General features: G+C 39.3%; 2 protein-coding genes and 1 long non-coding RNA gene across 12 annotated transcripts in view; 1 reads left to right on the top strand and 2 right to left on the bottom strand.

Moving 5' to 3' along the window:
- LOC130707525 (cyclin-Y-like protein 1) overlaps positions 1 to 24,854 on the top strand; it is a 49,324-nt gene that overhangs the window by 22,613 nt on the left and 1,857 nt on the right. For 4 of the 10 annotated variants that reach the window (XM_057542504.1, XM_057542506.1, XM_057542503.1 and 1 more), the window contains 8 exons: positions 1,789 to 1,863; positions 3,750 to 3,784; positions 9,831 to 9,931; positions 13,831 to 13,866; positions 16,072 to 16,123; positions 17,096 to 17,215; positions 21,039 to 21,205; positions 24,483 to 24,645. In XM_057542504.1, the coding sequence (XP_057398487.1) occupies positions 1,789 to 1,863; positions 3,750 to 3,784; positions 9,831 to 9,931; positions 13,831 to 13,866; positions 16,072 to 16,123; positions 17,096 to 17,215; positions 21,039 to 21,205; positions 24,483 to 24,645 (749 nt within the window). Of the gene's footprint in view, positions 1 to 1,788; positions 1,864 to 3,749; positions 5,993 to 9,830; positions 13,867 to 16,071; positions 16,124 to 17,095; positions 17,216 to 21,038; positions 21,206 to 24,482; positions 24,646 to 24,854 lie in introns of all 10 variants that reach the window. The other 6 variants (XM_057542508.1, XM_057542510.1, XM_057542509.1 and 3 more) reach the window with 6 other exon arrangements.
- On the bottom strand, positions 6,647 to 9,413 carry LOC130707533 (10 kDa heat shock protein, mitochondrial-like). Its single transcript, XM_057542570.1, has one exon. The coding sequence runs from the start codon at positions 7,028 to 7,030 to the stop codon at positions 6,722 to 6,724; it is 309 nt and encodes a 102-aa protein (XP_057398553.1). The 5' UTR covers positions 7,031 to 9,413; the 3' UTR covers positions 6,647 to 6,721.
- Positions 17,126 to 24,489, bottom strand: LOC130707539 (uncharacterized). The gene is made up of 4 exons (XR_009007453.1): positions 21,813 to 24,489; positions 20,877 to 20,929; positions 20,142 to 20,287; positions 17,126 to 17,306 (listed from the first exon to the last, which is right to left on the bottom strand). It is a non-coding gene; the product is annotated as an uncharacterized LOC130707539 (long non-coding RNA).

Below are 24,854 nucleotides of genomic sequence, written 5' to 3'. Positions count from 1 at the left end.
TAGATCTGTAGTAGCACATCTTGGTTTGGCGGGTGTGTGTGTGTGTGTGTGTGTGTGTGTGTGTGTGTTAAAGCTTGCTTCTCTTTGATTCTGGCACTTAATTTTCCTGGACTTCCATTGAAAATTGTTAAGTTTTACCATGCCATAGACACTGATAAATAATACAGCTACTTTGCAAACATTTCTGCTTATTTTTTAGATTCAAATGTAGTCTATTTACTTTCTTTTTGGTATAGGTAAGTAGTCATGAATTCTTTCGGAAGCTATAGGTTAGAGGCAGCTGTGAAAGTCTCTGCCTGCCATTTTGTGTACAGCTGAAATAATTTATTTTCCCATTGTCTTAGTTTTTCAAATATGTAGGAGAAAAAAACTTTAAAATAATTCTATGGGTCTTTTACATAAAAATGTTGAATAGAATATTTTCTCCAAAAGCAGCTTGATAAACTTCAAATTCAGTGAAGGAATTTTCATGAAGAACAAAGCAGTTGGTTTAGCTCTGTAAATTACTAGTGCTGGCAATGACATTAAAATGGATGGCTCAGATTCCTGTTAAAACGGGAAGTCCAAAATTACTGTTCGTGCAAAATTCTTTCTGGGTGGGAGAAGGGGATTCTAGGTAGATACATTTGTGGAATGCTGGGTTAGACAGAATTCACTACTAGACTAATTAGTTTTTAATATATCAATGTGTGTATTCTTTGGATTCTCTAAGAGGCAGGGATATATTTGTATTTCACTTTGACCATCAAAGCTATCTTTCAAAAACAGATCAGTTATTATGTGGTTTGGGAAATAATTGCCTTAACCATTACTCTTTATCTGAATCTTGGTCCAGTTTCTTAAAAGATTGGTTAAATGGTTTGAGATGGACTTTGCTGAGGACGTGTCATAGGGCTTTTATGTTTGTTTGTTTGTTTTAAACAACAACCTTACTATCCTGTGTGGTAGCTTGTGCTTGTTTTGTATTTCTGCCTAAATAGAAGACGCTATCCCACCTTGGTGCAAGGTGGGCTACAGGCAGACCCACCTTTTCGTGTAGGTATGGCCAAAATTTTTTTCTAGTAGCCCTATGATCTGCTCCAGAAAGTACTCTTATTGAAGCCCCAAATTAATCACGCAGCGTGGAATGAAGAAGTGAGGTTAGCTTTGGAAATAGAGGGCAAAGTTAAAAATCACTATCATGGAAGTGTTCCTATAGATTAGAACATTGAACTTTTATGTAGTCCTCTTAAATCTGCCATGATGAATAGCCCCCAGATAAACCACAGCCAATTAGATGAGTTCATTTGTTGAATGGAGTTAGAATTAGCCATTTGATTGTCTGAAGAACATTTGCCAAAAGCAACTCACTTCGTTTTGGCATATTTGATATATTGAGCTGGTATCTGACAGTAGTTGGCCACAGCATAACTTGCTTCTTGAGACTGTTCCTGGAATGTGCTAGTAATATCAGCGTTAAAAGAGGGTGACTGAATTTTTAATTGATAAATAGGAGGGGAGTCACATATATGATTCATCTAAAAATGGCATAGATTATTTAGGTGCAAGTTAAAGAAGTCTAAGACATAGCCATGGTTTTATTCCACATGTATGGAGAGATTCTACAATTTTGCTGTTTCCCAATAGGATTTTTATATTGTGCCTTTACTAAAATTGCCTTTTTGTCATTACTAAAAGCTCTTCTCAAGACTATTAAAAGTGGTTTCAATCAATGTGTAGCTATCTTTAAAATCATGTATTTTTCTACTCAACTAAATCACCACACCTTTTTCTCTTCTTCCTATACAGACTTAGCTTTGGAACCAAACCCTTCTGACCACCCAAGGCCAAGCACAGTTTTTCGGAGCAAATCTCAAACAGAGGGTAAGGCAATGCTTTTTTTTCCCTGAGAAAAAGAGTGAAAACTGTTTTTGTTTTGTGTATTATAGGAGGTATTTAGAAAAACTCTTACAGTGGTTTAAATGTTTCACTTTTTTTATGTATTCACTTGTCTTATTTTAATATGTTGATGATACAGTTTCCTTTAGTTGTCAGTGTTTTAGGGAGGAGAACACTTAGACTACCTGTTTATACATTTTGCCACCTCTTTATCAACATAGTCAACTGGCCACATGATTTAGATGTGGTCTATTTCTCCATGCTACTTTGTCCTTTTCCCCTTGCTCCGAAGAGCGCATATGTTAAAGACAAATGATAGGGTTTAGGTCACAGTTAGGTTTTCATTTGATCAAATCAGAAAAATCAGTTGTTATATATGGGAATTGAGCCTTGTGATTTTGGCCCTGTTTTACACAGTGTTCAACCAGACGAGCCTATCTCACATCCAGATTTATGCTACTCAGAACTTTTAAGCTATTCAAAACGTTCTCATCCTAATGTAGTGCTGTGCCAGGGTAATAAGAGCAACATGCCATATGGGGTTTTCCAGAAGATTATCCTCAGCATGTGAAACTCATATAAATTTCCTGTGTCCTCCTTGTTTTAAGATGAGAATCAGAACCGTAGAATTTTTTGCACTCCTGCTTGCCTGCTTGTCTTCCTTAATGTTATGTTAAATCCTAGTTTATTTGCTAAAAAGCCATACGTGACCAAGTTTTTCAGTTGATTACGAGAGCAGGAATACAAGAAGTGAACATTCCATCATATTTAAAGTGAAGCAGCACAATAAAAAACGGAGGTTTGGTTTTTTGTTGTTGTTGTTTTGCTTTTTGTTTTTTTCCGTTAGATCACTGGTTTTTATAAAAGGATATAACTCAGGAACAGCCAGATGGAAGAGATGCATAGGGCCAGGCATGGGGACAGGGCACAGAGCTTTGATGCCCTCTGCAAGGGTACTACGTGTTCACCAACCTGGAAGCTCCTGGGGTTTCTAACTTGCATTTTTCTAGTGTGTGTACTTGAGCCACTCATTTCTGGTTAGGATTGCTCTATTTCTCAGTTTCTTCCAGAGCCATGAGCTGCTCACATGTAGAGGGGCTCTGGAGACAGGAAAAGAAAAGCTGTCCCATGCTTGTCTCTCTCTTCAGCCTTAAGGAATCCGTGCCTGTGATGCCTGTCTGGAGTTAAAGGAGGCAATGTGAGCAAGAGTGTGGCCTAAGACCCTCTTCAGGCTTTTATTCTTCTGGCCTTTGTTGGAGCAAAACAGTTTTGTGTGCTGTAGATATGTTCATTTAGGTCAGCACACTCATTTTAAAATTTACGTTTAACATAGGTTACTTTCCAGTTGTGTATTTTTTCAGTAAGGTATTTGAGTAGGTTACCATTAAGTGGTTCAGGATGCTTCCAGAGCTACTGGTGCGTTCGGAGATGAGTGCCTGGCCAGAAACTGGTTCTTAGAGTTGTCATCTGTAGGTTGTGGTAATTAAAGTAAGCTGTGTGTAAATGAAGAATTAGAAAATACTCCTGGCTAGTAGTTCAGCTATGCAGCAGGTAAATTTTTTTATTAGCTAAGTTTCTCACCTGGCCTAATTTGCTTTGTCCTTTTCTTTTGTAAATGGGGAGTCTTTCATTTGTACCTAATACAGAATATCTATTAGGTCAAAAAAGTGAAACTAAGTTTTTAGATTTTATTTATAGGACTCATCTTGCTGGGTGATTTAAATTATATATTTTGTTGGAAATTATTTTAAAAAATAGAATGGAATTTTATCTCATTGTGTTATTGGTAATCCATCAAATAATTAGTGACTACTTTTATTTTTCTATGGCATTTGTATCAGAATTCATCAGTTAATTTTTTTTATTCTTAGTGCGGGAAAAGAGGACGAGCAGCCCTTTAAACCATGTAAGTAAACAGTTGAAAAGTTAAGAAATTAATAGTTTGAATTAAAAATATGTCTGCCATGATTCCTAAAAATATGATGGATCCAATACTGTTAGCATGGACCTCTTTTTGGTAGATTTTCTAAATCTCTCTTTTCCTAATTATCAAATGTATTCAGGAAAGTCTTTGACTTAGTAGTGCCCATTTTTTAAGGGTTCTGACATTTAAGTTAAATTTCACTAATATGGTTGTAGTATAAAGATCTGCCTTAAATTCTTTTGCCTTATTTTTTTGATCTTATTTTTTAACCAAAGGAATAAAAGTATAACAGGTAAGTTAATTTTTAGCACTGTCCATTGACTTCTTGTCATAGCAGGTGAAAGCTTAGCTTCTTCGGTCCACCGTGACGTTATTTCCCTCCCTGTGTTCCCTCAACGTGTATCAGTTTTTATGAAATCAGAATCAATGTTTACATTACTACGACTCTGCAAATATTGTGCACTGCTGAGCCATATAGTTCTCTGACTGTGCCTCCTCCTTGTACGCCCTTCATTCTTCTTCTTCAATATTAATGAAATTGGAGCCCTTCTGCACTTCTCTAGGATAACCCAACCCCCCCTTTTCCTAGCCAACGTGATCTCACACAGCCACATGCAGTAAGTAGCTCCCTGCCCGGTCTCCCTGCTTTCACATTCTTCATTTTTTCTGTGGAATTAATTTCCTGACTATATTCACTTGCCTGTTTTCTAACAGCTATTTTTTTCCCCAAATGTTTTAACATTTGTCACATGCCTATCAAAAATATTTTCCGTCTACTAAGCCACATCTGTTCCATTTTTTTCTTGGAGACACTTTTCCCCAATCTTTTGTCTTCCTACTCCCATATAGACTGGTGTTCCCCTAGGCCTGCTCTATGCCTCTTTTCCTGGGATATCTGTGTGAAGTCATCTGGGATCTCACATAACTCTGCTCTCTTATGTTGGATCCCCTATGTCCTAGATTCTGTTTCCCTCTTGTCTTGTTATACTTCCTTGTTTTACTGGAGCACATTTTCGTGGGAAAAGGGCACATGGGCAGAAAGTTTATAGAGATCTAGCCTCTCTGAAACTCCTTCTATTTGATAAAGTATAGAATTCTCAGTTGAAACTAATTTTTGCAGTTCTAAAGACACTTCCCTCTCATCTTCTCATTTACACTGTTGCTCTTAAACCTGTTGACATTGTATGGTACATTGTACATTACCGATTGTAGTCATTTCCCCCCATCCCTTCCTTCTCGGGAACCTTTTAGTACCTTCCCTCTCCCTGGGATTTTGAAATTTCATAATTTGGTTTGGTATAGACCTTTTTTGTGTGTTTCTTTGACATTCTGTTTTTTTCTTCCAGGTTCCTATTATTCGGATGTTGGAAGTCTTAGACTTACCAGATCGCTAACTTTTTTCCCCTCCTGCTTTGCATTTTGTCTTTTTGTCCTGCTTCCTGGAGATTTCCTTGACTGTGCTCTAATCCTTCTATTGAATATATTGTTTTGTCTACCTTATTTTCAATTTATAGAGTTCTCTTATATCCTGTCATTCTTTTTTTCACTGGTGCAATTTCAAGTTTTCATTTGCTCCTGAGTTTTTATCACTCCCATCAATTCCTTCTTCCTGTTTTGTTTTGTGTTTTTTTAAAGCATCCTTATATTTTATTTTATTTATTTATTTTTTGGCTGCATTGGGTCTTGGTTTCTGCACGTGGGCTTTCTCTGGTTGCGGTGAGCTGGGCCTACTCTTTGTTGGGTGCGTGGGCTTCTCATTGCAGTGGCTTCTCTTGTTGCGGAGCACAGGCTCTAGGGCGTGTGGGCTTCAGTAGTTGTGGCTCATGGGCTCTAGAGCGCAGGCTCAGTAGTTGTGGCGCATGGGCTCAGTTGCTCTGTGGTATGTGGGATCTTTCTGGGCCAGGGCTCGAACCCGTGTCCCCTGCATTGGCAGGCGGATTCTTAACCACTGCGCCACCAGGGAAGTCCCATTCCTTCTTCCTGTTTTGATCTCTTACTTGTTGGGGGCTTCCCTCAAACGTGTGATGGTCCTTGGCTGTCTGTTAAGATCTAATTGGAAGCATCACTTGGACAACTCGTTAACTGATGGGCCTCACTGCAAGGATTTGGGGACCACGCCTCTGAACCCTGAGCCTGCCTTGGGTTCTGTAAGACGAACTGGTTTTCTTGTTCCTGTCCTAGTCACTCTCCGTAGGTACCAAGGTTGTGCTTCCTCCTTTCTGCCATGTCAGTTACCACTCCTTTATCTAGTCTTTTCACCTTTCAAACATTAAAAATCATCTGCTGTTTATCCTGTCTTATGTATAGCTTTTTTAAAAAATGCCTTTAATTCTACTGAGATGATATCTGAAAGAAGGGGAAGAGGAAATAGATTTGTGGTCAGTCTACTCAAACTTAGATTTATTCTTTGAATATAGGTTCTGAGTTTGAGGTTTAATTCAATATAATTAACGATATTAATTCAGACAATATTTTTGATTATACCTATAATTAGAATATTATACTTTTCTACTAAGGCCTGGAGTATGAATTCTATTCAAACCACTCACCCTACCATATTGTCCATTAATGTGCAACATAGATGGAGTATTACAGACTTTTCAGTTAAAGTCATTGATTCTTAATAAACGTATCCAAAACTTGTGAAAAGGGGGAAGAAAAAAGTGAACTTCAGCTTTATTCTCTTTTTTTTTTTTTTTTCATTTATATACTTTTATTTGGGAATGTTTAAATCAATACAGAGAAAACTAAATTTCAGAGACACTGAATATCATTAGTTTGGATATCATTACTTTATTATAAAAAAAACACGGAAATTATTTACAGGATGAAAGATTTCAGAACTTCAGTGGTAGCTTCACGTGATGCCATTGGGGGAACGGGCAGCTTCACGTGATGCCATTTCAATAGTGACTTATTTTAGTCGACATATTTTCCAAGAATGTCACCATCTCTAAATAGGAAATAATCCTTGTCATCTAGAACTACTTTGGTGCCTCCGTATTCTGGGAGAAGAACTTTATCTCCAACTTTCACACTAACTGGTTGAATCTCTCCAGCCTTTCCTTTAGAGCCTGATCCAACAGCTACTACCATTGCTTGCAATACTTTTCCTTGCGATTTTTCTGGAAGCATAATGCCTCCTTTGGTTACAACTTCGGGTGCACTTCTTTCAACTAATACTCGGTCAAAGAGGGGAAGAAACTTTCTAAATGCCTGTCCTGCCATGACTCGGGTTGCCGCGCTTCGTACTCTCGCTCTCTCCAGCTTTATTCTTTTAATGGGTTAAAATCAGAGGCAGTAGGCACAGTGGGAAGAGTCATTGGGTGGGGGCAGGATTTCAACAGGTACTTGACCTTTAATGATAAGCTTTGAGGGTTGTTACTTACTAGCCTCCTAGGTATGATTATTTTCTAGTCTTCACCATTAAACCTGAAGTCTACTAAGCAACCTTTCCCCTTATAAAGATTGTAAAAGTCCATGTATTTTGTCCTTAGTGCTGAATGAAGATAAATACTCTTCTTCAGTGACCAATTGAAATAATACCTATGAACATTAAACTGTCAGTAGTGTTTTTTGCTACTTGTTTTTTTTTTTTTTGTATTTGCATTTTATACCCTTATGTGTGTCAGTGCAGTTTATTGAGGTTGTGAGCCAGCAATGGTAAGGCTTTAATCATAAAGGACAGTTATCTTAAATTTTCAAGCAAGATGAGAGGAAAGTAATCTGCTGGCAGCTAACATAGCTAGGCTTTGCTCAGAGGCTTCAATTCTGCCATCCTTTAGTGAACACTAGATGCTGGAAAGTTTGAATAGTTTCAGGAGTAGGCCTGTGGAAGTGTTTCTCTTGTAGGATCGAGCCAGTAGACTGTAAGTTGCTGATACATTAAATGAGCCCCCATAGGACTATAGACCACATCTAATTAAAAATTTTAAATGTTTTAGCAGTAATATTTCCAAAGACAAATCAATATACATTCATAATAGAAAAAAAAGTTTTTAATAGAGGAAAACAGGATAAATAGCACCCAAAGCTCTACCAACTAGTCTATATTTTGGTACATTTCCTTACTATTTTTATTCCCCTCATATATTTAGATTTTTGGTCAGAATTGACTTTTATTACGTGTAGTGTATGTCATATTATACCCTAATAGTAGTGACCTTAAAAGATAACCTGCTTCGTTTAGAATCAAAGTATTTGAATGAGTGAATTTTCATTTTTCATGCTGTATCTGTTTTTTGAGATTCTAAAATTACACATTAACCAAATAGCTTAAGGACCATATCAGAGTTTTAGTTTAAAACATTTCTAGCTTGAAGGAGAACTTAGTCTTCCAAATAGTGATACTTTTCAAATATGTTACATCTAGAACTTTTTGTTAATAAGGAATAAGTGGCTTTGCATAAAGCATCTGAAACAAGCAAAATGGTGTTTTATATATGCCCTTTGGATATTTCTGATGATTGGATACTGGCAATTTTTATTTAAATGCTCTGTATTTTAAAAAGCATCAACTAGATTTTCTCCCTGCCTCACCTTTCATGTATTTGTGGAGGACATTGATGGGAGAGTGTGACAGCATGGTGAAAACTATTTTATATTAATGGGAGGAAGGAAGGCTCATCTGAATTAGTAAACAAACAAAAACCAAAAACAAAACCCAGCTTTAAAATTGTTTGTATTCTGTGGTATTAAAGAATGCTACTCTTCCTTCCAGTGGCTTTCAGTGATTGGGATTTGGTTATTGGCCTTACTTTAAGGAAGAGAGTTGTCCTAACATAGTTTAGGCCATGTTAGTATTTGACTATTGCCGTGTTCATGGGCTCTTCACAAATAAATGGATACTTCTAAAGTGTTTTAAAGATAGTTCATTCTCTAGAGGGTCTCAAAAAGTTCTTTGTCACCTATCCAACACCACTGTAGATAAATTCTCACGAATTTGTATCTTTAGTAAGATTTACCTCCAGTTGTAACTGATCTTAAATAATTTCTCAAACACTTGTTGAATCCTAATTTGTCCCAGATTCTGTGCTCAGTAGCTGGAGGTAGGAGAAGAATCTTCCTAACCTGGAGAAGCTTGTTTACTAAAGAGGGTGGTACTATGCAAGCAGCTGAGACCATGGAACAGTTGGTAAATTAGACGTGTGAGTGTGCAGAAAGTGAGAAGTGTTGTGGTGTGCCTGCTGGCAGAGGGATCCTAGAGGAAGATGGGGTCAAGCTTGCTGGGACAGGAGGAAGAAAAAGGCACTGCAGGCAGAGAGCAGCATGGGTGAGGCAGGAGTGTCAAATAACACGTAGAACCGAATTAGTACAAGTTTGCAATGAATGGCAAGTATTCTCTGAGGTTCTCACTTGAGTAATGTCATGGCAGTCTTACTTAAACATGAAGTGAGAAGTTAAATTCTCAGAGTTGTTTTATCCGTTTTTTTTGGATGCGAGAGAATCTTTAAGCAGTACCTTTTTGTCCTCCAGATAAGGAAATTGAGGCCCAGAGAGACTTATGGCCCCCAGCTTTTTAGTGATAGAGCAGCCCTGGCATGCCCAGCCTCTGATTCGAAAACGTTTGTTTCGTCACACTGTCTCCTGAACTAATACATTTATTATTGGTGTTCATCTACTGCAGTGAAATGCTCCTACATCGGTATTATAGAAAGCATTACGTTTTATTGTAGTAAATGAATAGAAATAGGAAATCTCAGCTGCATTTCATTGCTTAAGGAAAAAACCCTGAAATCTTATTCTAAACTTTTTACATTATTATACAGGTAATTTATAATAGGTGCTTGCCAGGTTTGATTATAGGTACTATATCAAGGCAGCATTTTATAACCCATTTCTCAAAGCTCGTCTGTGGAAGTCAGAGTATAGAGGTTTCCCATAGAGCTGCACATGACATCACACTCAGGCAGTTCATGGAGTGTAAGAAAAATCTTAATGCTTTATCGTTTGACATTTTAACCAAGGAAAAAACACTTTATAGGTTTAACTTACTGTGACATTTTCTTCTATTTCCCTTCCCCTTCAGGTATCTCCAGGGCAGCTTACTAAAAAGTATAACTCATGCTCAACAATATTTCTAGATGACAGCATAGTCAGCCAGCCTAATCTTAGAACCACAATAAAACGGTGAGTACAACTAGGTTGCCAAGGGCTGAGTGACAGACCCCCTTATCGCTAAAAGCATCCTAGCCATACATAATTTCATTCATTTGAATTGTCCTTTTCAGTGATCAGGTTAAAAAACTGGTGTCAACTATATATTGATTTCAAGGACCTAAATATGAATTTTCAGTTTCCATTTTAATCTTAGAGCGCATGATAGAAGGGAAAGCCAGTTAGCAAATAAGAAATCCCAGAAAAAGTATAAATCTTTATTTGACGCATCTCTGTTGTTAAGCCATTGTTGAACATAATGAGAAAGAGAGGTACTTTTTATTGGCTATTTCTAGAAAAAATTATTTCTTTATGAGTTGTAGTCCTCAAACAATGTATACTACTTTGGAAGCTACTCTTAGAAGAAGGAACAGCTTGTCCCCTACTGGCACCAAAGCGAATCTGCATTTAAATTTAATTGGATTTTGTCAGATTTATCCCACTGTGCATTTTTTTTTTTCCTGCACTATTTCTGTATGAAATTTTACTTCTCCTTCCTGTCCCCCAGAGAGGGGGAGAATATATCAAACCAGTCTTAAGAAATACACACTCAAGCTTAATTTCTTTGTAGATGAAATTTGTTCAACTGAGGTTTTAACTTAATAGACACATTTAATTTTTGTTTATATATATAAATATATCTCCAACACACTGTATCAATCACAGCAGAGAACAAGAAAAGAGGTGAGGTTTCGGAAACATGGCTGTGGTCAGGCTTATACTTAAGGAGACACGAACAGTGTCATGATGATGGAAACTGTTCTTTAATTTCTGGGAGCACCTCATAGTCCACAATTGGAGATGCACTTTCAAAACACCCTAATGATGAACCTTTCAAGCTTATTTAGGAGAAAAAAACCAAACGGGATGCAGAGCTTCTTGCCTCCTCCCTCGCGGTTGTCCACGAAACATTAACATCTCCTTAGGATATGAATGTTGATTTTCCAGAACACAGTTTGGGAAATGCTATTTGAAAATATTAATGTCCTTATCCTTAATTTTATTTGTTGTCTTAATTTTATAAGCTAATTATATTTTTAATTGGTTTTTAATGTGCCAGCTTTTTTTTTAGCTATTTAAATGATCAGTAACTTCTACTTTAATTAAAGACAGCAAGTTCACAGTCATAATAAGGTAACTTTCCTCTCTTGCTTACAATAATAGTTGCAGTCAAATCATGTTTCAGCAAAAACTGAGCCCCATCTCTAAAGTCCTGAGTTTGGGCACTTATCACAGAATCACTGAATGTTTTTATTCAGCCAAGACACTGAATCTGTGGGTACCAAAACCACTCTACTTTGGCTAGAGTCGCAGCTTCTTTTGAATTCAAAAGAGTCTGATGTCCAGTATATAATTCAAAAGTACTTTGAAGGCTAACCTTGCTCAGGGACTTCCCTGGTGGTGTAGTGGTTAAGAATCTGCCTGCCAACGCAGGGGACACAGGTTCGAGCCCTGGTCTGGGAAGATCCCACATGCCGCAGAGCAATTAAACCCGTGCGCCACAACTACTGAGCCTGTGCCGTAGAGCCCGCGAGCCACAACTACTGAGCCCGTGTGCCACAACTACTGAAGCCCACGCACCTAGAGCCCGTGCTGTGCAACAAGAGAAGCCACCACAGTGAGAAGGCCGCGCACCACGACAAAGAGCAGCCCCCGCTCTTGGCAACTAGAGAAAGCCCGCGCACAGTAACAAAGACCCCATGCAGCCAAAAATAAGTAAAATTAAATAAAATTAAAAAAAAAAAAAAAAAGATTAACCTTGCTCAGACAAGTAGGTTTCATCCTTTTTTTTCCCGACCTAGTCTAATTTTTGGAAGTACAGTAAATTTTAATTTGCTCTCATTAAGTTTTAAAAATGATCATTCATCACATTCATTATTGGTGAAATAAAGGTTTACTGAGAAAATTAATAGGGCCAATTGGCTTTTAGGAATGATTTTGAAAATGTTTATCATGGGCTTAGTTTTCAGTGGGGTAGTTGTTCTCAGTGGGGTAGGTGAGCCTTATTAGTATCACTTATGCAACTTTTCAAGATATATGTTTCTGGATGCACAAAGTCCACCCGCCTGCCCCCGCCTCCAAGACACAGTGTCTGTGTGTCTGTCTGTCTGTCTCTCTCTCTCTCACCCACGGACACACACCTTCTGACAAGATGGGGAATGATGTGAAGCATGATTATATGGACAAAAGCATCCCGAGTGATTCTCCGATCTTAACCCTAACTCATTCATCCCTAAACTTTGCTGCACGCTGCAGTCATCTGGGGATCTTTAAAAACAGTCCTGATGCCCAAGTCATACCCAGTGCCGGTTAAATCAGAACATCTTGAAGCAGAAGCCAGGCAGTTTTTAAAGCTTCTCAGATGATCCCAGTGTGCAGCTGAGCTTGGGAGCCACTATTTGGTTAGAGGGCAGGAGAAAGAGAACTGCTTCTGATAATTAGTGGGACCTTAGGTAAGTCAGTTTTAAACCTTGGTTCCCTTATCTGTAAAATGGGTTGTTTAATTAAATGTCATCTACGGTTCAGTGGTCCTTTCCATCATAAAACTTCTAATGCTGCGATTTTAAAATCCATTTGAAGATGAAACTTTGAAGCGCTATAGAAGTATCCATCTCTGATGCTAACGGTGTTACAGGCCTTTATACAAGTGCTAAGATTCTATAGACCTATTATAAAATTCAGATTTGCCTTCCCTCAATTATTTTGAGTTTCATTTTAGACACTGAGAACAAAGGGGAGCATATAACTTAACCAGAGAACCCCTTTGTTGCCTAATATACAACATCTGTGAATAACTTAGGAATATAGTAACTTAAAAAAGACTACCGGGCTTCCCTGGTGGCGCAGTGGTTGAGAGTCTGCCTGCTGATGCAGGGGACACGGGTTCCAGCCCTGGTCTGGGAAGATCCCACATGCCGCGGAGCAACTAGGCCCGTGAGCCACAACTACTGAGCCTGCGCGTCTGGAGCCTGTGCTCCGCAACAAGAGAGGCCGCGATAGTGAGAGGCCCGCGCACCGCGATGAAGAGTGGCCCCCGCTCGCCGCAACTGGAGAAAGCCCTCGCACAGAAACGAAGACCCAACACAGCCAATAAATAAATAAATAAATAAATAATTAAAAATGAATATCTGCTTTAAAAAAAATTGTCTTTAAAAAAAAAAAAAAAGACTACCTAAGGACTTGTATCTATCTGTTCATTAATACTTTATTTAAAATAATTTGGAAATACCTGTCATTAATAGTATACTGTGTAGTATTATGCTGTATTATTAGCACTGCTTATTTCAGGATAGCTAGACCTATCATCAGTTTTGTGGCTATAAAATTTTGCTATTAAATTTTCTAATAATTATGTAAAAGTGATTTTAAATCATTTTGGTATAGAGCACTTTTATTATTTACTTTTAGGGAAATAATGGAAAACGGATGGGTAGGTGGATAGCGAACTAAATCAACTGAAATGCAGGGGCTAACAAAAAAACCACACACACACACACCCCCCCACACACAAACAACTACTATATGGCTTAAATTTAAACATGTGTATAGATAGATATAACTTGTACAGGACAGGAGGTTTTGTGGGTAGACGGACAAATGACAGGGGAAATATGTAATAATTTATATATTATAATAATCAACCAAAACATGCCTTCAGCATATCTAGCATTTTGGGTCTCCTAATTTTGCTAAAAGCTGAAGAACCTAAAACAAGGGGGAAAGCACCCATGTGGTACTGTTCTGAATTCGAGGATTTCGGGGCCACTGGGCCTCTGGAAGGTCTTCCCTCCTTGCTAACCCCTTTTTAAAAATGTCTTCAGGCCTGATATGATAAAAATCAGTTATTACAATGTATTTTTTTTCCTCCACAGTATGACCTTAGCAATATATTACCACATAAAGAACAGGTGAGCTCTTTTAAAACCTATCTTGTTATTCCAGCTAATTAATTTACAAGGTATCAAGTTTAGTGTTAGGTAATAACTATAGATGTTACTGGCATAAGCTTTTATTATTAGAGTGCTTTTATTACAATATAGAAGTGAATCATTTATTTTTATCTTAGGACCCTTAATTCTTAGGTTACTGAGCATCCCAAAGAGTATTTGTTTATATGGGTTATATTGATAATTTACTGTATTAGAAATTGAAATTGAGAATTTAAAAACTTAAATCCATTGTATGTTAAAACAGGGTTTGCCTTAGCACTATTGAAATTTTGAGCTAGATAATGCTTTGTTGTGGGGTGTCGTCCTGTGTGTTATAGGATATATAGCAGCACCCTTGGCCTCTACTCACTAGATGCCAGTAGCACCTTCTTCCCTCCACATTACGACAACCAAAACTGTCTCCAGCCATGGCCAGAAGTCCCCTGGGGGACGAAATCACCCCTGATTGGGAGCCCCAGTGTTTAACATAAGTCATTTTTTTTTAATGAATAATAACTATTTTCCACAACAAAAAATATTGAGAGAAAAGTATCTCCTTAATAGAAGGCAGCTGATTCTCATATCTATTCTGTCTTCAGTCATTTGTTTTGAAGAAACAATATGAAGAAGATCCAGCCGCTTGCAGATACATAGTTGGAAAAAGATGTATTTTTAAAGCCTTCAGATAATTTGGTATATTCTTTGATACTGTACCAAAAGTCTGCATGTGCTAGTTTCTTAAATTAGTTAAAATGGAATTCTAAATCATATCAATGAACTTGTAATAAATACTATGTTAAATTAATACCCGTTGATCTGTCATGCATACTGAGTAGATCTTTTTACCTGTACCTGACTTTATAATATTATACGTTGGTCATTTGGAAAGTATTGGTTCACATTTCTTTAGACAGTGTCAAAAACTCACTTTTGTTATTGGTATCACCACCAGTCTTACCAGAAAAGTCTTTTAAGTGTTGAGAAGTTGTCAAGTTCACAATAGAAGGTAGAAGTTTTCCAAAAATCCTGATATTTTTAGCTTGATGGCTTGAATTTTATCATTGGCAACAAATAACTTTAGAGTTATTTTCCTTGAAGTGACAGGCTCACTTTGTTCATTTTTGAAAGAATGACTGTGTCAGTTGTACATTCAGATAACGATGGTGTTCGATGAAAAAAGTGTTTCAAATAAAGATGGTGTTCTATGAAAAAAATGACTTACCGCCAAGTCACAAGTGCTTTTCCTTAACACAGCCATATTTCAGTATGTAAAAGTGCTTAATGCATACTTTCCACTTATTCAGAATATTAAAAAGAAGGACCAAGGTTTAAGAACACTATTAATTTTTACTCTTTTATCAAGGATGTTCTTAAAGCAGATTTTTAACTGCAAGTGGCAGTGAATAATTGAATGACTTCTAATTCAGTTTGGTACCACTGCCTTGATTCATGCTCAGAAACCAGCAGTTTTACCCACTTTTGCTTTTATACATCCATAGCAAATGTCACACAATGTGAAGGGCAGGTAGTGTCTTAGTATTCTTATAAAAGCAGTTTTGACCTCTTGGGCCTCCTGAAGGAGGGGATAGGGGAGAATCCCAGAGGCCTGCAGACCACATTTAGAGAACCGCTGTTCAAATGAGCGCAGTGTATTAGTGTGGTGAAATTTTAAATTAAAAAGCCTGGTTTCTTTTAAAATAAAAAGACAATTACATTTTTAACTCAAACTATTTAAAAGAGACAAGAAGAAATACACAATAAGAATATAAAGAACTAAAGAGAAAAAAACGGGAAAAAACCATGAATCTCATATTCACATTCATTGAAGTTAGAAGAATTTATTGCCCACCACCACTGCTTTATAAAATGTTCTTGCATATTTCCAGTGTGAGGTTAGAGGAGTGAAAATATATTGGTTTACTAGCATTGCCTGTTAGGGAGGGTCAGTGCTTATAGAGGCAACTCTGGCTGGTTGTTGTAGAAAAGATTTCACAGAACTTGATGTGCTGAGTAAAAATAGGTCAGGAAACCTTTCGAAGGGTGGAATCCAGGAGAAGAATTGATAAAACTGTTTGCTTTGTTGAAGGTTAAGCTTCCTCTACCCCTCTCTCTACTCCTAGCAGATATTTTACTAAGATAGTAACTCCTGAATTAATTTTTTAAATACACATTCTTATTTTATAGAGCTGCAGATAGATCCTTGGATATTTTTGATGAGAGATTACATCCACTCACAGTAAGTGTCAGTTTTATTGAAGTTGTATTTTTCTCTTATACAGTTGTGTTTATTTCACGCTGATTTGCTTTGAAATTAATTACTAGAAGAAAATTACTTCCTCCAGCTCGAAGTCAAATTCATCTTCCTTTAAGTCTTCTTCCCCACGCCATGTTGTGTCTAGTCATTTTCCCGAAGGCGTGTTGTCTAAGGGGTTGATGGATATGAACCGAGTTGCACTTTGTATGAATAGTGAGCAGGTAAGTAAACATACCCAAGTAACAGAAAATGTATCTTTTTAAAGGATGATTTTCCCTAGCATCAAACAATATAAATATTTGTAAATAAACCTAATATGATAAGGCCTGTAAGAAGAAAATTAGAAAACTGTTTAAATTTTAAACGAATTAAAATGACAAAGTTTTAAAATTCACTTCTTCGGGTGCTCTGTAGCCACACGTGGCTGGCGACTGCTGTACAGGACAGCGCATTCTTAGAGCCCTATGGTTACAGGACACTGGGAATGTGTTTTCAAAGTTGATGACAGAAAAGTATGACATATGGTGATCAGCAAGACTTCTGAGCCTAAAAATATTGGGTTGGCCAAAAAGTTTGTTTGGTTAGTGAATATATTGTTCAATAAAATGCTTGGTGAAAATGAAAACTGTGTCTTTTATTTGTACTTAAAACCAAATGAACTTTTTGGCCAACCCAATAGTTTACATTTGGTTAGAATTCTGTGGGGAGGAACGTGGAAATACATAAATTCTCTGCGGTTGTGCCTGTATTTTTCTTTAATGAATGGTGGTGAATACTGGATCACTGTGGTATTTTAGGATCCCATTGTTTATATTTAAAAGACTACAAGACATGTCACCCAATCAAAATTATTTTAAGGGGCACGTGGGCCCAAGTGTGAAGACTGCTATCTTAAGGGTACTTTTAAGTATTTTTCTTCCATGGATACTTAAATTGCATTTTTTCTCCTTTCAGCGAGAAAAGATTCCAGAGGAATACTTCGAGCATGATCCTGAACACGAATTCATTTACAGATTTGTTCGTACTCTTTTTAGTGCCGCACTGCTAACTGCTGAATGTGCAGTAGTAACTTTGGTAAGATATTTTTTCTTTCATAAAGCATCTGTAGAAATTTCTGTCTTGTACACATGGTATGGTCCTGTTTTTCCCAAATGAAAGTAGGTTCCTGAAATGATCATTAGAACTTTATTAAGAGAAAGCTATCAAAAGAAAATAAAGTATACACATTTGAGCTTTAATAATCATTATGATTTAAAATGTTGCCATTGCTTTTCTCATCACAAAACAATTGCTATTAAAGGCAGCAGGAGAGATTTCTGGTTTCTCCTTCCACACCTGAGGGGACACATGCACGCACAGTGCACACACGCACACACAGACGACGCATGTTGTGGTGGTAGGGCGGGGCAATAACTGAACGCTCTGGTCCACAGGCAGAAACAGGTTCCGGGTAGTTTGAAGCTGAGTCCCAGACTGTACTACCTAGGCAGTTCTGATGTGTGTCCTGATTGAGAACTACTGCCCTCAGTTCTCTGTTCCTTGGGTAATGGATAATGGTGTTAACCATCCCTGCTGTCCTCTTATTGCCTGCATGTGAAGTTGCCCAGGACTAGGGTGCCAGTAGGACTTCAGAAGGCTTTACTCTAGTTAGCCTGCTAAGCTACAGCTGTGTAAGGACCTTTTTGTCATCCATTCCTAATTCCTATGGTAAGATTTTATCATTTGAATAATAAATCATATTCAAGTGAGAGGTAGTTGGGATTGTTTTACTCCTCCCTATAGCAAACCTGTAGGGGGGAAAGTCAGCTGCGTGGTCTGCAGGGAAGGAATACTTAGGCCACTCACTGCCTGCTCCTATCAAGGCAGAATTTAGGACAGGAAGCTTGTCCTTTTGAAAAGAGACCCCTCAGTGGGTACTGGATCAGACACAGGCCTTTTCTTGGAGCTACAGGCCACTTGGAGTGCTTAGCACATGCTTGAGAGAGGCAGGAATGGTGCTTGCATATGGAGAGCTAGGAAATGCAGGAAGGAGAGTATTTGGGTTGGAAGAGGGGCATTTCTTTGTAGACAAGTTAAGCTTGATGTACCTGCGAGACAGCAGAATGGCAGTGTCTAGTAATCATTTGAATATATGGGATTGGAGCATGAATCTGAGCTAGAGGGAGGGAATTAAGTGTAGCTGTTCAAATGCAGAGAAAGTATGTAAAATAAAAAGTGGGTAGAAGATAGATCTGTAGGGACTGTCAGCACTTAAGGGACAGATCCCCAGAGGAGTGGCTACAGTGGTAGGAAACCCAGCAGAGAACCCTAAGAGGCACCAGGAGAGGTTCAAGAAGGAGAGTATGGTCCAAACGCTAAATGCTACCAAGAAGTTGCTCATGTCATAAATACCATGTCACTGAATACCTACTCTGTGTCACTTTTCTACATGTGGGGGGTGGAGGAGAGAACAAGTTGGATAAATAAAGTTCTTGCCTTTATGGAGCAAGTGTGGAAGACGTAATTTTTTTTTTTTTTTTTTTTTTTATCGGAGTACAGTTGATTTACAGTGTTGTGTTAGTTTCAGGTGTATAGCAAAGTATAAGTGTTTTTTTTTAATGAGTGTTTTTTAAGAGATGACTATTTCAAGTAGTGGTCAAAACCATGAAGAGAAAGCAAGGTAAAGGGATAAAGTGATTAGAGGGGCGTACTAGAAAGCTCAGGAAGAGCCTCTTTAAAGAGGTAATGTTTGAACCCAGGACCTGGCTGAACTGAGGAAGATCAGGTACGCTGGCATTACGGGCAGAGGGGACAAGTGCAAGGCTCTGAGACAGGAACTTGTTCTGTGTGTTCAAGGAAAAGCAAGGTGGCCATTGTGATCCGAGCGGGGAATGAGGGAAAGAGCATAGGTGATGAGGTCACGGAAGGACAAGGCCTTACCGCACAGGGCCTCGTAACTTGCAGGCCACGGGAAGAAGGTATTTGTTTGATGGGAAACCTCTGGCAGATCTGGAGCAGGCGCATAAAGTACTCTTAATTTAAGAGGCTCTCCTGGCTGCTTTGGGGAGAACAGACTGTAGTCTGTTGGGAGGCAGAGAAGTTAGGCAGTGGCAGCGATACAAGTCAGAAGTGACAGACAGAAAAGCGGTCAGGGTACCAGTGAAGGTAGAGATAACAAGAAGTTCTAACAGATTGGAGCAGGATACACTCAAGTGCAGGTTTTTGGTCTCAGCGACTGGGCGTGTGGCAGTGCTCTTTCATTTATGAGGGAAGGCCTGGGGAGTGGAGCTCTGGGACGAAGAGCTCTGGGTTGTTTGTGTGAAGGCACCGGTGACCACGGCAAGAGTAGTCTCTGTAGAGTGGTAGCAGCAGGAGGCTGACTGAAGTGGGTTAAGGAGAGGATGGGAGATGAGGAGCTGGCCTCAGCCCTGAGGACGCCGTCTAGGGGCAGTGGGGGACAGGCTGGGGACATGGAAGCATTCCCACTGGAGGAAGCCTCTGACAGAGAGGGAGAAGTTGTTCAAAAAGAGACTAACTGTGGGCACAGTGCTCTGCAGAAGTGAGGTGGGATCAACTGCATTCATAGGAGAGTTAGCTTCAGTGAAAAGAAAGAAATCTCGCTTCCTCCGAGACAGGAGGGCAAGTGGGATAAATGAATATCGGCACGTGTACCAAGTTTGCCAGTACAAAGGTGAGAGGAAGTTGAGAGATTGCCAGTGTCGTTTCAGTGCCTCTGATTAGTCCCATAAAGTAGAGAGTTGAACCTTGCGGGGAGAGTCGTTCTTAGGGTACTAGAGAGTGCTGAGTTCTTTGGGGAATGGGAGCCGAATTTCACTAAGAACATATAATCTCAATACCCGTGTTTGAAAACACAGTAGAGTTTGGAGGGCATGGGCGAATCTGAGCTGTCAATCTGATAACCCTTCAGAGAGGAAACAGACTCTTTAAAAACTGGACATTTTTCTTTTTGTCAAATGGCATATACACTCTTCTACAGAGGTAACAACAAATCACAGCTTACCTCTCTAATCTTTGCTCAGCTGTTAACTCCATCCAGTTCTTTGTAGGGTAGACATTTGATACATGTAAAAGAAACCATGAAATCATCTCACAAACCGGCAGGTTTAGAGGAGCCCCAGGGATACAGACACAGGCAGGTCTTCCCACCTTAAAACCAAAAGAATTGACTAAGCTGCAGATTATGTAAGACAGAAATGAATAATGAAATGATAATGGAGATGTGAAAAATTGGGGATCTGAAAAGGACTACCCTTTGTATGCATGTGTGTTCCTTAAAAAGGCACTAAAATATGGGAATACTTGCCAGCTAGCTGTCAAGCCCCTTTGGACTGCCTGTCCTGCTGTGCCACGCAGCAGCCACTGGGAGGCTCTCTTGACCACCAGTTTTTATCTTCAAGTTCATGCCACAAAAGGACTGGTGACTCTGAAGAGAAGGTAAAGATGTGCTCAGTCTGACCAGAATTTTACACACTCAAGCGTTATGTAAAATCGCCATGCAACCACCACCAGTCTTGTAGTTAACATTGCACGTGATAGGCACTCAAGCATTTACTGAACAGTTGAAGTCGACACTGGGCTGTATGTGCTGCCCTTGACAAGTGGGAAGGTAATAACACAATGCGTGTCTTTAGAATGCCCTTTGCTGAGATGTCCTTTCATTCCTGTGACCAAAATTGGGTTGGAAATTCACACGGGCAGAGTAGAAATATCAGACTAACAGAAATATCTGACTTACAACTGTGACCTGGCCTCTGGCCTTGGCTTGGCTGAGCAAAGTCTTTGTAGAACCTAGGAATAAAAGGGGTGTCAAAAAGAGATGAAATCTGTCATTCCTAACAATTCTTATCACGGCACTTAAACTGAACTAAAATCAAAGATCAGTGCTCTACTTTTGCAGGTTTACTTAGAAAGGCTTTTAACTTATGCTGAGATCGACATGTGCCCCACTAACTGGAAAAGAATTGTTTTGGGAGCCATTCTTCTTGCCTCCAAGCTTTGGGACGATCAGGCTGTATGGGATGTGGACTACTGCCAGATCCTCGAGGACGTTACAGTTGAGGACATGTGAGTTTGTAAGGTTACCGTGAACTTTCTAACCATTTTCCAATACCTCATTTGCTCTCATAAAGTTTACATTTTTAAGAAATGTTACATTTTAAGAAAGGTTACCTTGTGCAGAGAGCTGAAATAGACATAAAATTACAGACTTCTTTCTATCTAGCTGTAGTATAACAATTTGTATTTCCCCTCATTAATTGGTAGGTCTTGATGTGTTATTGTTGTAATATTCTGCTTGATAAATTGAAATTATTTTTCTGGTGGTTTTTGCCAAACATTTTACAAGCTCACTACCAGAACAACATGGTACAGTCAGTAACTTGACAGCTTTCTTAAAGCTGTCTACCAGGTCCAGTCCATTTTTAAGGGGCACATGCCTGGTCTTTGCAGCAAGTGGCCACTGTTAAGGTCTTAGGGCCTCTAGACTACTGACAGGTTCTAATTTCAACCTGAGTCACCCATTGTGTATTTGCTTTTGCTGGTCTTTTTCTCCTTTTGATCTGAGGTTCTGTTGTTACAGAAACTAGGATGTACAGGTAGCCACATATAAAGGTTTCAGATCCCTGTGTTCCTGTCTCCTCCCCTAAAGTCTGCTGAGTTAGGAAACACCTACCTCTCAGGTAGTCCGGGAAGCATCCCTGGGGCCTCACCCAGGGCACTCAGCAAACACAGCGGCACTTTGTGGGGCCTTGAGTTAACTAGGCAGGTTCTCCTCACGGATGGCACGCTCACATGGGCATGAAACGCCAGGCTTCCAATCTGGCTCTGGTGAAGGGCCCCAAGGGTGGGAAGCAGGATGAGCCAGAGAGGTAATTCCAGCAGACTCTCGAAGTGCCCGCTTGACAGTGAACCTGTCTTTGTGGGTGGCATTCAGGAAAATGGGAAAGGACACCTCTTGATTATATTGGACAGCAGAGGCCGATCAAGATGGCAGGCAGGGGCAAGAGTTTGTTTTTGTTACCTTTGCCCCTTACTCTGGATAATTCACAATTACCAAAGTGCATATTTACAGCTGAAGCGAGGAAAGTTGTGACTAAGAGAAGGGACCGGTGACTGTCAGTAGCTGTCAAAGTGGCTTTTGGTGAAAATGCCCACTTTGGTGATCATGTAAACCAGGTGGTCATGGTGATATTGCTGGTAGCGATCTTAGCGAACAGTGTAACAGCAGATAATGAATTTGAAATGAAGAGAAGTACTTTTGGAAGTTGCAGAAACTAAAGTGACGTTGACCAACACTATCATCAGTCTTTAAACTGGTCCCTTGAAGGAAGGAAAATTTGTAATCGTGAACACCATCCCTGCCATGATGGCAGCTGAAATTTTCCCAGAATCTGCAACTGAGCTGACTGGGGCTCTGGTTCTCCAGGTACAACATCCGAGAACATGCAGGGAAACGTGTGGGTGTTCACAGACATTGAGCCCAGGAGCATTGGCGGCACTGTCCAGCTATGAAGAAACTAATTCTAAACAACGCTTTTCTGTGTAGAACGGAGAATCACCAGGAGTTATGTTTATAATAGGCTGCTTTTGTTTATGATCTTTGGGAGTTGGGAAGCATTACAACAAAGTGTCTAATACACATTTGTTTCATCCCTCTGCTGTTGACTACTATTTGTAATGGTCTCATTTTGAGTCTGAATTGAAAAATTGCTGTCTATCAGCTTTTCCTTAAAACTTTCTAACATCTCTGTGTCTTGTTAAATATATATTTCCCTTCAAAAGAGTAAGTTAAACTGAGCAGCTGCCGTTCAGACAGTTTGCTGCGCCTGTAAGTGGTAGGCTCTTCAGCCACCTAGCCATTTAAGAACAGCAGAAAACACAGAAGATGCATATTCTGTAGGCATAATGCTTTTCTTCAGTGATGAAAGCTCTATTAATAGACATGTTAATCCTATGAAGTACTGTATTTCCACACAATTAAAATGTATTAGTGGAGAAAATATAAAAGGGATCGTGAAGTGCATTTATTCCTGTAGTAAATTAAGTCCTGATTAGCTGATTATCAAAACATTATCTGATTTACATTGCTATCGACTTCTGGCCGTATGAACAGGAAATGAATTTTGGAAGTAGGTTCAGTTAGGTTTAAAGTTCAACAAATGAGAAACCTCATTTCTGCTCATACTCTGCTCTCCATACAGGAGAACATGGAGCATTTGTTGATTTATCCAATGGATAAAATATTAACACTTTAAAACCAAGAAACCAAATGTATTGTAAAATAAGCCACTTGCATGTTTGTTTGGGTATTTATCATTTTTATATAATCAACTCTCTAAAGTGATTGCTGTGGAAAGTGGTAAGATTTACTCTAATTTTATATTTATTTACTTAAACATTTGGCAAGCAAATGGCTGGATATGGTCATATAGCAGAAGCCTGCTCCCAGCACTCTACTTTCCCACTTCATTGAATTCGTCCTCTGTGGGCGTGTGCAGTCTGTCCTGGCAAGGGGCGGTAGGTCTGAACATTCTGGGCTGCTCTCCTAACACCGGGGGAAACAACTGCTCTATCAGAGGTCGTATCGTAAAGTGGGTTTAGTCTAGCTGAGACATAATCTTACTGCCTTCCTAAGCTTCAAAAGTGCATCCTGTCCTGTCATGGTGACGACAACTCACCCTAGTAAGGTTTTAAGGTGAACAGAAACTTGCGTTATGCCCTTTGACACAGCCCCATGCACGGGGTGGGGGTGGGGGGATTCCCTTTCCCATCGAATGTAGCTTATTTATTTATTTACTTGAGATGAATCCTTGTTGCCTCAAGAGTTTTCCCCCCTCAGAGATAATAGCAGTGGCTCTCGAGGGATCCCTTGGTTGCCGTGGTGATGTGCCCACGCCTTGTGTTGGCTCGTCTCCACCTCAGTGAGCCCCTTCCTGTCCTCAGCCCGGTGCAAATGTCTGCAAGCTCTTCAGAGCTAATAAACAGCATCCATCATTCCTTTCATCTGATCACTATAGCGGGGCCTTGTGAGTGAGTGTGGAGCATGACTCGTACAGCTGCACTAATGGAACTCTGAAGAATGAGCCCCTGAGTCAGCAGCATGAGTGCATAAGAGGGCCATAACCTCTTCCCCCTTGTCCCAGACTCAAAGTGCTGGGACGCAGAAAGGACCACAAATAGCTGTACCTTGTTTGAACATTAGGGTATTAATCCAGCTGGGTAGCCATTATTTGTTTCAGAACAGTATTTAGAGCCATCCTAGTAGCTCAGAATGGTATTTTTGAAGATAGCCCATTTGACTGAAATTGTCCTGTGTTGGTTTTGTCTTCTCCTCCTCCCCCAGGAATGAGATGGAAAGGCACTGCCTGGAGCTACTTCATTTTAATATTAATGTTCCTTTCAGTGTGTATGCCAAATACTACTTTGACCTTCGCTCCTTAGCAGATGACAACAACCTGAATGTTCTATTCACTCCTCTTAGCGAAGAAAGAGCACAGAACTTAAAGGTAAGGCTGTGAAGTCACTAACTGGGGTTTTCTGTCAGCCACTGAAGCCACATCTGTAGTTAAATTATATTAAGCAGTGATTAGGAAAATGGAAAGCTGTTAACAGTTTGAAGAGCTTATTGACCCGTTGGCATCATATTTCCTGTGTCTTTTGTGGTTTATACAGGGATCCCACATTATAAAAAAAAAAATTGTCTCTTCTGTAACCA

The sequence above is a fragment of the Balaenoptera acutorostrata genome, chromosome 3 (genome assembly GCF_949987535.1).
Source record: "Balaenoptera acutorostrata chromosome 3, mBalAcu1.1, whole genome shotgun sequence".
Lineage (NCBI taxonomy): Eukaryota > Metazoa > Chordata > Mammalia > Artiodactyla > Balaenopteridae > Balaenoptera > Balaenoptera acutorostrata.
Note: the sequence above shows the minus strand (reverse complement) of the source record. Positions and strands in the feature narration are given on the sequence as shown.

Coding starts and splice junctions, on each gene's coding strand:
- LOC130707533 (XM_057542570.1), bottom strand. CDS start 7,030: ATGGCAGGACAGGCATTTAGAAAGTTTCTTCCCCTCTTTGACCGAGTA.